Here is a 12,379-nt window from a genome sequence, read left to right on the forward strand (position 1 = left end):
CATAAATTGGCACGTTGCCTCCCCTTTTATAGGTATTCCTGCTTCAGCCAATAGGATGGGGTAGGGTGACTATGCCCTAACCCCTAACTCCCCTATTAGAGGACATTTATATAACTATTCTTTCCAGTAGATCCTAGAGAGTCCAAGTGCCCAAGGAGGGCATCCGTAAAGGATTACTGTCTTCCCAATGCCACAGATATGATTTCCTGCATTCAGTTTGGAAGCTATATAAGGCTTTCAATCCTCCTAGTATTCTCCTCTCCACACATACATTCCATTTAACTATCCATGAAATCCAGCCCTAGATATTTTTATGTATTGACTGTTCTCTCTCTCTCTCTCTCTCTCTCTGCCCCCCCCCCCCCCCCCCCCCCCATTTTGAGGGTACTATCCTTGTAGCATCATAGTGCCAATTGTTTGGGTACTCATACCGAGTCCCAACCTGCATAAACCCACTTGGTCTGTTCCTTTGGCATCCTCATAGTTCAGGGCTATGGCAATCGCTTCATCTAGCGTGTTCGCATACTTAGCCCGAACTTTCATCTTAATCCGATCATTCAATCCAACGATAAAATATTTTACTTGGATTGACTGAGGTAGAGGTTCATAAACTTTCATTACACTTTCTATGAACTTATCAGTGTATTCCGCCATTGATAAATTTCTCTGACGAAGATTTCGATACTGATCCCAAGCTCGGGATGCTTCATCAGGAGGTAAAAAGTGTTTCCTAAATTCTTTTTTAAACCCGTCCCAAGTAGTGGATGCCACTCCATCTTTTTACTGTTTTATCCCACCACCGATCCGCTGCCTCATTAAACATATGGGTGGCCTCGTGGATTTTCTTCATATCATTCCTGATTTCACAAATGGCAAAGGCCTCGTCCCATTTGTGTAACCAAGTCTCTATGATATCGGAACTACGGTCAGACATCCGACTAGAATACTTTTCTGGCCTATAAAAAGACAGTAGTAGGCTCACATTACGGAGCATAGTAGAGATGGCATCATGTCTCAGATATGCTTCAAATACGCTGCGACTTTTGATGGGATGCAACCAACGGTTTCTTCGATTTGCGAATGTGTAGAATACACCTGCAGGCCAAGCCTTGAAGAAACATGCTCGCTATTGATAGTCAGCAAGGTATAGATGATATATCGCGAAATGGTAATGAGGGTGGTTGCTGAGATACATGTTGGCTTACCCATCACCAGACTGCAACGGGTGACCCAAATGTTCCAAGCAGTATCTCAGTGATGGTGCAGGCCACTCACTAGATGGAGGGATCCAGCTTTGCACCCAATCGAGAAGACTCTCTGTCTATCAAATCTCTAGGCTGGCGAGACCATCTCGAATAAATGGGCATGACTCCCTCTGTCATAAGAACCCTTAGTAGTTCCTTTTTTTGCCCCAGTCCTAAATGATCCCCCCTGATTCCATACATGTATCAATGTTTTCTCAGTGGTTTATTGGGGGTTTTATCAAGGTTCTTAGTAACGTTTTATTATCACCCACTCTTGGCATACGACTATTTCTTCTTTTTCTAGTCCCATATGCAAGGTATATCTGTAAGGGTATTATATGTGCGTACTTTTTTTAAAAGACTAATGGGAGTACATAGTATACTACTTTTTAGTAAGATTATTATGGGGACCAGCTGGTCTGACTTACAATCAAAGCTAAGAAAAGTACATCAAGAGGGAGGTCCAACAATGGTGGATCCCTATTTCATGCATAATCCAACAATGGTGGATCTCTGTATTTGTAGTGCATAATCCTTGTGCATTAGAAAGACCGGCAATGGTGATTTCTTGTATCATGGAAAATCCAAGTAAGCCACGTTTTTTTTTTTTTTGGGGGGGGGGGGGGGGCACGTAGGAGTGGGGTTGAATAAATCCATCTTGTACGCAAGTTTGTGAGAAATGGTTTGAACTTTGATCCATAATCTAAGCTTGAAACTTTGATCCATAATGTTGTAAACAATTTTGACTTATTCAGTATAGAACACGAGACATTCCTGATAAAAGTAAGCATAGATGATACTTCTGTATTGTGTTTGGTGTGAAAGTGACAGCTTGGATGGATGAATTCTGAGGACATCAACAGCTTTCAGTATTTGTGGCAAAATTTTTTGGGGTCATATTGTAGGGCTGTGCTATAGTTTGGAATAAGGGCCTGTTCCCGTGAATTAAGCAATACTGATGCCTCATGAGAAATGGTTTCAGTAGGTACCAAAATTGCAATCAAATGCAATAATGAACTCTCCAACTCTGCATGGTGTACTATCCTTACAATCATTATATTAGTCTTCTAATAAAGGAGTATCGTAGATGGTATGAGGGCATTCTTTGATTTTGTCATGACTAAAAATAACTATGTTTTTTGTCATTCATTCTTTTGCTCCTTTGCCGGTAAAAAGAAGGAAACAGTTGCTACCTTTTAAAGTATCATGGTCACGTTTGTCTGGTTCCAGGGCTTATATACAAGGGCAGGGCCATAAGTTACAAATAGTTCCCTATATGGGGGATGACACAAGGCAAAACGATAAAAAATCAAAGCAAAAGCATCCTGTTATGCAGGAGGATATCGAACCAAACAAGGTGGTTCAAGTGAAGCAAATGCACAAGTCTCAGAAGGGTAAGAAAGGTGGAGAAAAAGGAAGCTCAAACTTGGCAAACGAAGCTGGGGAAAAGAGCAAAAAGAAGCCGAAAGACAGCAGAAAGGAGGAAGCAAATGATGGGGTAGATTTTGCAGTGGAAAATTCTGGTGCTTCTCAGAAAAGTCAAAAGCTTCCATGTCTTTCTATCAGGTAAATGTGTGCTTAAAGGGATTGTTATCAAATTCTGATTCAGACAAGTTGGCCAATGGACTTTAAGGGTGTAAGTTTTATTACATCTGTGAGTTTAGGAATCATAATACCTTCGAAGGGATTGCAATATACTTTACAAGTGAGGACCACTATGGTATTGCTGTAAGAGATCTGGTTGCAAAGTCATCATGATGATTGTGTTGTCTTGTTTCTCTATTAGAAGGTTGCTAGCAAGCTGGTAGTCGGAAAATCTTTTGCCTAGTGATAAGGTAAACGTGAACAATGAGGGATACTGGCTGATAATATATTCGAGTAGGGAGGTTTAAATTCTAAATTTGCAAGCTAGGTGACTGTCTCATGTTATCCCTTCTGGTTTGACTACAGAACTATAATTTCTAAACATATATTTTGTACTGTACTATGATTTTAGTAACTTGCTTTCATGACTCCTTTACTGTACTATATTATTGTTGCAAGAGATCTGGCTACAAAGTTATCATGATTACAGTGTTGTCTTGTTTCTCTATTAGAAGGTTGCTAGCAAGCTGGTAATTGGAAATCTTTTACCTCGCAATAAGGTAAATACACACAATCAAGGATACTGGCTCATAACATACTCAAGTAGCGAGGTTCAATTTCTAAATTTGCAGGCTAGTTGACTGTCTACTTGACTGATTCGTGTTTTCCCTTCTGGTTGGAATACAGAAGTAAACTTTCTAAACATCTATTTTTTATCGTACTATTTTTTTAGTAGCTTGTTTTCATGACTACTTCGCAGTTTTGGGCTCTGTCTCTTCTCTCATTATTTATTTTTTATTTTTTAGCCAGGAAGCACAATGATCCTGAGTAGACCTTTTACTTTTCCTCTCTATCTTAATTTTGCCTTGTGTGATGGCAGTGCACATGATGGTAATTTGGGAGATCAGGAGAAGGAGATAGTGATGGAAACAAAAGACAGATCAACAAGAGTATGTTTTTTGTTTTGCTTTGTTTTTTTTCTGGCAAGAAGGAAAATGAATTTGTACATTGCGTGCATCTCTGCTGTACATAGTACCCTCCCTTATGTCCTACATATTCCATGCTATTTCTCACATTCTCAATTTCTGGTCAGGCTGGTTTTGGTCAGAATGTCAACATTTTGAGATCAAACTTACTTATTGAATATGCTACACTTTTGGAGCTTTAAGAACTCTCTTGTCATTGTGCCATTATGTGAACAATAACAGTATTCCTCATTTCCAGAAACCAAGCCGAAGTGCAACAAGGAAAAAAGCAAAGCGTCGTTGGAAACGTGAGCATGCAGATGCTTTAGCAACAGGAAATGTAAGCGGGAAAGATGTTATGGCTTGTTGTAGAGTCCCTACTGAGTTTTGCACAGAAAATTCATGTTCTGACTTTTCTGCAGCATGAGAAACCTCATGGCCTTTTAAAAGCCCCTGCTTCTAATGAAGAAATCAAAGCAGTACGTTTTTCTTTTCCACATAAAACTGACGATGATGGTGAAGCTGAAGAAGAAAAGCTTCCTGTTGTGGTAAAACCTGGACACATTCGTTTTGAAGCTTTGGATGAAGGTAATTGGTTCTCTTTTAGCCAGCAATCTCTTATACAGGACAGTTTGGGATGATTGTGCTGGAGTCTGCTAAATGGGTTCCTGTCTGCTTTCATTTGTAAGGTAATGGGGGTGCTCATTGTTTCGGGGAAATAAGTCTATGGTAGTTGAGGTTGGATCAGAAAAAGCAGGTTGTCCTTTTTTTAATTACTTTGAGATCTGTCTTTAGTTGTGTGAACTGATTAGCAGATAAATCCTATATTTGCATCAATGTTCTGGAACTTAACATAGGATGTGTACTTTCACTCAGACTTCAGTCTCCTGGTGTCATAGGCTTTTATGGGCTTTCACAGATGGTAATAAACGTTTCTTTGTTTCTTTCTCATTGTTGTCTGCAGCTAATAAATTCAAGGCACAGCCTACCCATCCTCCCCTGTCTATCTCTTCATACATGTGAAGGGAAATCCCCTTCACTATGCAGCTCAAGGCTGCAGTCCTGTTGCTCTGCAATATACACCTGCTTCAAAGAGTCGCAATGAGGACCCCCTCTCATTGTTTTCTGCAGTACATAAATGTAAGCCAGAGCCTACCCCTTGGGTTTGCCACTACAGATAAAAGTGTGCTTTCGTCAGTACCAGAAGAGGGCTGCACATTAGCATTAGTAGGCTAGCCAGGGGGATATCTGTATTGTATCCTTCATTGCGGAGTTGTATTTTCCTTGGTGTCTCTGTCACCAAGGAGTTATATTAATAGAAGTTTATTTTCTCCGCAAAAAAAAGAGGGTGAACATTTCCAAGATTATGTCCACTCTTGGTGGTGCTACATGCGAGGCACATGGCATAGACTTATTAGTTAGGGTAAGTGTAATAGCTTCATGGTGATGAGTATTTATAGCAAGTCTGAGATCCTCATGCAAGATATTACATGGTACAGTTCTGGGGGGTGGTGGGCGGGTGGAGCGGGTGGTGTGGGGGAAAGTGTGAATGGCAGCCTCGTGTAGTGAGTGGGTGACAAGGGCAGCACGATCCTCTAAAAGGGGTATGAAGTCAATATAAGCGAGAAGTATGTACAGACGGCCAGAGTAAGAAGGTGAGTGATCCCGATCAAAGCGTATATCGTGGTAGGTGGAGTAAGAACTGAGTGGGTTGGAAGGTTTTCTGCGAAGGGGGGTGGAGATGCTAAAGAAAAGGTATGTATGATCAGAGGTGCTACAATGAAGTCAGTAATGCAAGATGTGAAGACAGGGGATCCCATGATGTAACCAACAACACTGGAGCCCCCCCCATGTGGAAAGCATGTGAAACCACTTGAAGCGGGCCATCTGTCAAGACCATTATAGATAATGAGATCATGTATCCTGCCGAGGTCTAATAGGGCCTGCCCATAAGATGAGAATGGACCTCGCGTGTCAGCCGAAACCCGTAGCATACCTGCCTCCTCAAGGTCAATATCTGGCAGTAGAGTGGAATCATCTCTGAAGTCAAGAAGTGGTACCTGACTAGGAGGACTTCTCCGCGGCTAGAGAAGTCAACGATGGACTGATAAAGAGCAGCGAATGGGGATGTCTCATCATCACCTCGGATATCTCTGGCAAAGTGGGAGGTCTCAGGGTGGAAGTAGCAAACTGTGACAAACAAATCCCGGCTGTCCATGTGTCGAATCCGGATCCAAAGAAATCTGGAATGTGTATCTCTCTGCTCTATTGAAATGGTCGCCAGAAGTGTGGATCTGAAAAGGACTGCAACTCCACCTGAACCTCGAACTCCTCCTGTACCCCTCGTCTCATCTTTGTAGGCAGACTCCCATGTATATCCGTGGACTAATGGAAGAGGGCGCTCTGGACTCTGATGTGTCTCTGTATAAAAGACTATGTCGTGGCCTGTATAGGATTCCGAGAAGTTCCCTGGTTCTAACCATAAGGTACCATTAGAGTTCCAAATGGTGCAGGACAGGGTCTCGGATATTTGAGTCTCATAGACCCCGCTTCGCTATGTAGAGAGAGAATTTTTGCACAGTAGAGAGAGAAAGACTGGCAGAGGAGAGAGAAAGCCTGCAGCAAGAGAGAGAAGGGCTTGGAGAGGAGTTCGTTGGTCCCAAAGGGTGGAGGAGGGGCTGTTGTATCAATGGAGAGAGGGAGAGAGAGGCTAAAAACGAGTTTTTCTATCCAAGAATTGGAGGGGGAAGGCCAGGCTGAGCCCCCTCAGCCAAGGAGGGACACTTGGCAGCAGATTTTGGTGGGCTGCATGGGGGCTGCAGTTCCTGTAGTGACAAGTGGTGCCATGGTCCATGCATGGCTCTCCACATGTCCCCACAGGCTGCCAGGTGGCTATGCCACATGTCAATGCTGCCATGACAGCATGCCACGTCACCCAAAAACCCTAAAAATGCAAAGTGGTCAGAATTCAATTCTGATTTCACTATCGGGTACCTAACAGCTTGTACTATCCAATGACGTACTTTAAAGTCACAAATGAGCCATAACTGAGCTCATTAGTTTGTCGTCTTATCTTTGGTATGCTTCCAGGCTCACACCCAAAGCCTGGAGACATTCTCCTAAATGGTTGCTAGGTCGGTATACAATCTGTGCATTTGATTGGTCCCATAAATCGGGTACTCAGGTGGAGTGAGATTTCCAATGTCCCTCCTAAAGGAGGTCATAACTCTGTGGGACACTTATGCCCATAACCCCAACAAAGGGGGTCCACCTTCAAATGCTAGACCTTGCCGCCATGTACCTAACTGAACAGTAGGAAAAACATTTTTTTATTCTTTTGCAAAACATATCAAATATAAAACTAAAAGAAAAATTACCAAGCAAAGGGGATACGGTGTGAAGCCAGGTGACACTGTGATTTTTATCAAGTGCAGGCAGGGTTTTTTACAAGTAAAGGGAAGGTTGAAGGTTTAGGGAATCCAAAACAATCATTGTGATGGGAGTCGTGGAAGAGAGATTAACTGCAATTTTGAGTTGCCGTTTGAGGACATGTAAGGTTATTGGGAGTTTCCATGTAGAATATCCCGTTTTTATGTGAAATTGTTAGTGATTATTGTAAATGCAAAAAGCAGGGTATGATGTCGTGGAATGCCAAATGGTGCTGGATACTCCGTGGTTAAAATTTGAGAGTAAAGCAATTCTGGTTGCTATGTTATGAGGCTTTTCAATTATATGTTTCTTTCTGTAACCTAAAATTTAGAAGTATGTTGTGGGTATCAATACTCAAGCAGAATATATGCATAGTATCTCCTTAGAAAACAAACATGTTATACTTGCCTCTATGGTATGGGTACCAGCTTAGTTTGCTATCTTTAGGGTTGGTGTGTCCATTGCAATGCTTTTGTGAATCCATGCTTGGTAAATGGGGAGAGACAATATAAATGATGGCCAAGGCAGCGATAATCCTTGATTATACGGACCAGATGACTTGCAACATGTTCAAAAGTATCCCAACTGGGGATAATGATTGGTGATGCCTACTCCACGGTGAATGGTTGATGATCCTACTACTACAGAGGGGAAATGATGCCACTTTTATTCTTATCTACTCAGCATTTTGTATATCATACATGAAAATATCATATTTGAGGCAGATGATGAGGCTTATGATTGACTGATGTTATGCATGGATTATTGTTCAGCTGTAAAATTAATACGTATTTATTGTCTGTTGTTGTTGCAGATGAAGACAATAATGAGGTTGACCATTCTATGGTGAGCTGGCAGTTCAATTTCAATGCTGTCAACATTATTTGCATGCTAGGACACGAATGCTGCTGTAATTCTCTTGAGAAATTTTGAGATTAAAAAAGTAAGTTTCAAGAGTGTGCTACCCATGTTGCCAGCTTTGCATGAAGCTGGTTCTGAAGAGCAATTACAGCAGACTTGAGAAGTCAAGAAGTCCTAGAACTGTAAAGGAATATAAGAACCAGAGGAAGCCAAATGCACTGAATAGAGTTGAAACATTTCTCTGCCTGCAAAAGACAACTCATGATTTGATTTGGAGGACAATTTAAGCTCTACAGGGAGACCTTTTTGAAATTCCCCTTTCAAGTCAAGGCTAGGAATAGGAACTATTATCGTTTGATTCTGGAGTATTATGTAGAAGAGCTGCTTACTGCCCACTTGAAATGGAGTTTACAAGCTATGTTAGGAAATTTCGCAAAGCTGGTTCTCAAGCAGGAATAAACCAAAGCAGTCCTATAATTTTGAAGAAAGTAGAATTATCAAAGTAAAACCAAATGATAGAGGAGCAGCGAAATATGTCTAAGCCTGCAAAAGGAAATAGGAACTAATATGTTGTAGGCTAAATGCAGTCTGCAGGCTCTGGAGTCATCTTGTAGGGAGTTTACATACTTCAATGGAGCAGGACGGGCATTACACAAATTCATCTGTTTTTTCTGATTTTCATGTTTTTTACAAACACACAGCTCTAACCCACATAAGTCTAAATTGAAGAGGTGAACCCAGATTGGTATGCAACTATCTGCTTTAAAGCTGGTAAGTTTTGTCCAGGATGGCAGGAGAGGACCAAAGCTGATGCACCTCAAGCTGTTGGCATCATGTTCTCGCTAAACAATATATTTGAGCGATTGTTTCACTTTTGCTTGTATTGTCGAAAAAAATAAAAAAATAGACATCTTGTCCTTGCTTGGTGCTGTCTTTTTGTTTACAGTATTTGGTTTTTGTGTCTTCTTCTCACTTCAGCTTGGTTCATCTTCCTTTAAAGCAGCCAAGAATTGCTTGGAATAATGTGGTAAGCAAGAGGAGAGGGCAAAGCTGGGGACAAGAAAAGGAGGGCAGAAGAATGTGGAAGTACACTGAAAGAAAAACTGCAGCAACAGGCAAATTTGGAGAGATTGTATTTGAGTCACTGCCGTCTTTAAAGATAGCACCTCAGGTCTCCCTCTCTCTATCTCATATGCACGCAACACCATTCAGTATATATTTCTTTTATCAATTGGATGTTGAAGTTGTCAGCATATTTGTAAGGCACCTCAGAAAGAGAGAATCTGTTGGCCTACATGGCCTCAGTTGTTCTTAAAAATCAGATGCAAAGTGACTAACGTTATTTCTCTTTTTGTTTTGCTCATTCTAGGTTGCTTTCACGCATTCATTAATATAATGTGCATATTTGTCACAATGATTAAATTTTCCTTCCTCTTTGGCTCTGCAATATAGACATTCTTCTTGCCAGTCCAGATGCGTTGTCTTTAGATGTGTCAGAAGAAAGATTCCATGCTTTATTTGCATTTGCATTCCCCTTTTGGATAACATTTCTTCGCACCTTGAGTATTAAACACTTGCTCTGATGTGTATTCGTACTATCGATCTGATGTGCTAGTAAAATAGTTGACTTTAAATAGCATATCTGGAGTCTCTCAACTAAAAGGCGTAAGAAATCCAAAACCTGGCTATCCTGCTTATACCACAATGAGAGGATGGTGAATTAAAATTGCCAATTTCATTAAATTGAGACATAGGTGCGTGAAGATGCGAAACGAAGAGAGAGAGTGAGAGTGCACGTATAGGACCAGTCGAAGAGAAGTCACGTCAAACTTAGATAGCTTGAAAAACACAAGTACAAAGTACTTGTACCTAGGCCTAGGACTAAGTGTCCTAGGTGTCACATAGGACTAAGTGTCCTATGTGGCATAGAAGGCACTAACACTATAAGTGCCTACACTTATGCCTACAAGGCACATACCATGGCCTATAGGGCATCACTAGAACCACCAAAAGATGGCCTACAAACTCCCCTCCATGGGATGGGCTGAAGTACTCTAGAAACATCTCTCGGAACATCCTGCCCAGTCACTATCCGTGTAAGCATGCATGGTAAGTGAACCCTGATCACCATAGAAGAGGGCTAAATCCTGAGTGCCTTTGAGATATCTGAAGACTCTCTTCACTGCCTGCCAATGCTGCCTGCCAATGCTGTGAACTGGGCATGTGCATGAATCTGTTGAGCTGAGATACTGCATACTGCAAGTCGGGTCTGGTGTGACATAAATAAATAAGGCATCCAACAGCCTGCTTATAAAGAGTGATATCACATGGTGGGCTCCCATCATGAGCTGAGAATTTGAAGCCAGGGTCCACTGAGTAGAGATTGGCTTGCAATCCTCAAACTGAAAACGATCAAGGAGCTGTCCAATATACTTGGACTGAGACATCATGATACCCCCCTCAACATGAGCAAACTGAATGCCCAAATAATAATGGAGCTGTCCCATGGCTGACATGTCAAAAATCTGCTGCAAATCAGCCTTGAAAGCTGCAATTTGCTGAGTATCTGGGCCCGTGATAAGCATATCATCCACATATAAAATCAGCACTAAAAAATCAGATCCACTCCCACGGAAATAAAGAGTGCGTTCTGTGGGACTATTCTGAAAACCAAGGGATAGTAAGTGTGCATGAATTTTGGCATACCATGCCTGGGTGCCTGCTTCAAACGGCATACCTTATTTTCAGAATTAACAACCTCAAAGCCAGGAGGTTGTGTGACATAGACTTCTTCCTGCAGATCCCCATGAAGAAAGGCAGTCTTGATGTCAAGTTGGTGCACTTGCGAATGATGATGGGCTGCAATGGCAATGACACATCGAATGGTAGTAATCCTGGATGTGGGAGCAAATGTCTCCTCAAAGTCAATGCCTTGTTGTTGGGCATACCCTTTTGCAACAAGACGAGCTTTGTATCGATCTATGCTGCCATCAGATTTCATTTTTATTTTGTAGACCCACCGCGTTCCAATGGCATGCTTGCCAGGTGGGAGATCTAGTAAATCCCAAGTGTCATTTTTGGCAATAGATTGTAACTCAGCTTTCATTGCATCCATCCACTCTTTGTTGTCAAAAGCATCTTTATGGCACAAAGGCTCTTCATTGCAAGCTGTAGCAAGGAGTGCAAACTCAAGAAAGTGACCATGCTGTCTATTCCCTGATCTTGTCCGGGCAGCAAAAGGCTGATCTTGTTTGCTGTCCCTCAATGTGTCAAGAAGCCATCTGGGAACTTGCCTTTGTTGTCTATTGACAGCTCTTTCTTCAATGAGTGCATCATGAGTAGTGGGATCATTTTGTGCCGGAAGAGAAATCTGCAAATCACCTGAGGTGGTGGCTGATTATTGCTTTCTAGAGGGCCTGTAGGAGGCGCATGTTGCTGCTCAAAATCCTCTTCTGATGATGGTAGAGGTAGCCAAGATTCAAAGGCATCAAACATGTCAATATCTGGCTTTGCTTTGCAGTCCACAAGAGGAGAAGCTGAATGTTCAGCAAAGATCACATCTCTACTGACAATAATCTTCCCATTATTTGGTTGATATAACCGATACCCTCTGCTCTCTTGGCTGTAACCAATGAATATGCATTTGATTGCCTTGTCATCAAGCTTATGTCTCAGCTGAGATGGTACATGAACGTATGCAAGAGACCCAAAAACTTTCATGTGTGAAAGTGAAGGCTTCCTGCCTTTCCATGCTTCATAAGGTGTAATAGTCTTTAATGCCCGTGTAGGTGATCTATTCAGCACATAGTTGGCACACATTACTGCATCAAGCCAAAATTTATTGGGCAAAGACTTGGCCTTAAGCATGCATCTGACCATCTCCATTGTGGACTTGTTTTTTCTTTCGGAAACAGGATTCTGCTGAGGAGTGTAAGGAGTAGTACATGAGTGAATAATGCCTTGTGAGGATAGAAATGCATCAAACTCCTTTGACATATACTCACCCCCCCTATTTGTGTTGAGGGTGACAAGCTTGCATCCTGATTCATTCTCAACCATATTCATCCATCTCTGAAAGCATAAGAAAACTTCAGATTTGGCCTTTAAAGGATATACCCAGCAATACCTTGTGAAATCATCAATGAGAGTCATGAAATACTTGTATCCTCCAATGGCATTTGTCCTCATTGGGCCACAGACATCACTGTGTACTAGCTGCAATTTCCTTTGTGAGAGTTTTGGACAATTCTTTTGAAAAGGAAATCGATGCATCTTACCCAAAAGACAACCCTCACA

At 41.7% G+C, this 12,379-nt stretch overlaps 1 protein-coding gene across 3 annotated transcripts in view; it reads left to right on the top strand.

Annotated features, from left to right (window-relative positions):
- LOC147895753 (sphere organelles protein-like protein) overlaps positions 1–12,379 on the top strand; it is a 206,801-nt gene that overhangs the window by 142,504 nt on the left and 51,918 nt on the right. For 2 of the 3 annotated variants that reach the window (XM_087382373.1, XM_087382374.1), the window contains exons 4-9: positions 2,475–2,810; positions 3,709–3,778; positions 4,053–4,133; positions 4,216–4,381; positions 8,037–8,068; positions 9,084–9,254. In XM_087382373.1, coding sequence (XP_087238499.1) covers positions 2,475–2,810; positions 3,709–3,778; positions 4,053–4,133; positions 4,216–4,381; positions 8,037–8,068; positions 9,084–9,254 — 856 coding nt within the window. The remainder of the gene's footprint in view (positions 1–2,474; positions 2,811–3,708; positions 3,779–4,052; positions 4,134–4,215; positions 4,382–8,036; positions 8,069–9,083; positions 9,255–12,379) is intronic. The other variant, XM_087382375.1, reaches the window with a different exon arrangement.

This window comes from Dipteris shenzhenensis, chromosome 12, assembly GCF_047967505.1.
Source record: "Dipteris shenzhenensis isolate YYH24624 ecotype China chromosome 12, Dip_SZ_1.0, whole genome shotgun sequence".
NCBI classification, from domain to species: Eukaryota; Viridiplantae; Streptophyta; class Polypodiopsida; order Gleicheniales; family Dipteridaceae; genus Dipteris; species Dipteris shenzhenensis.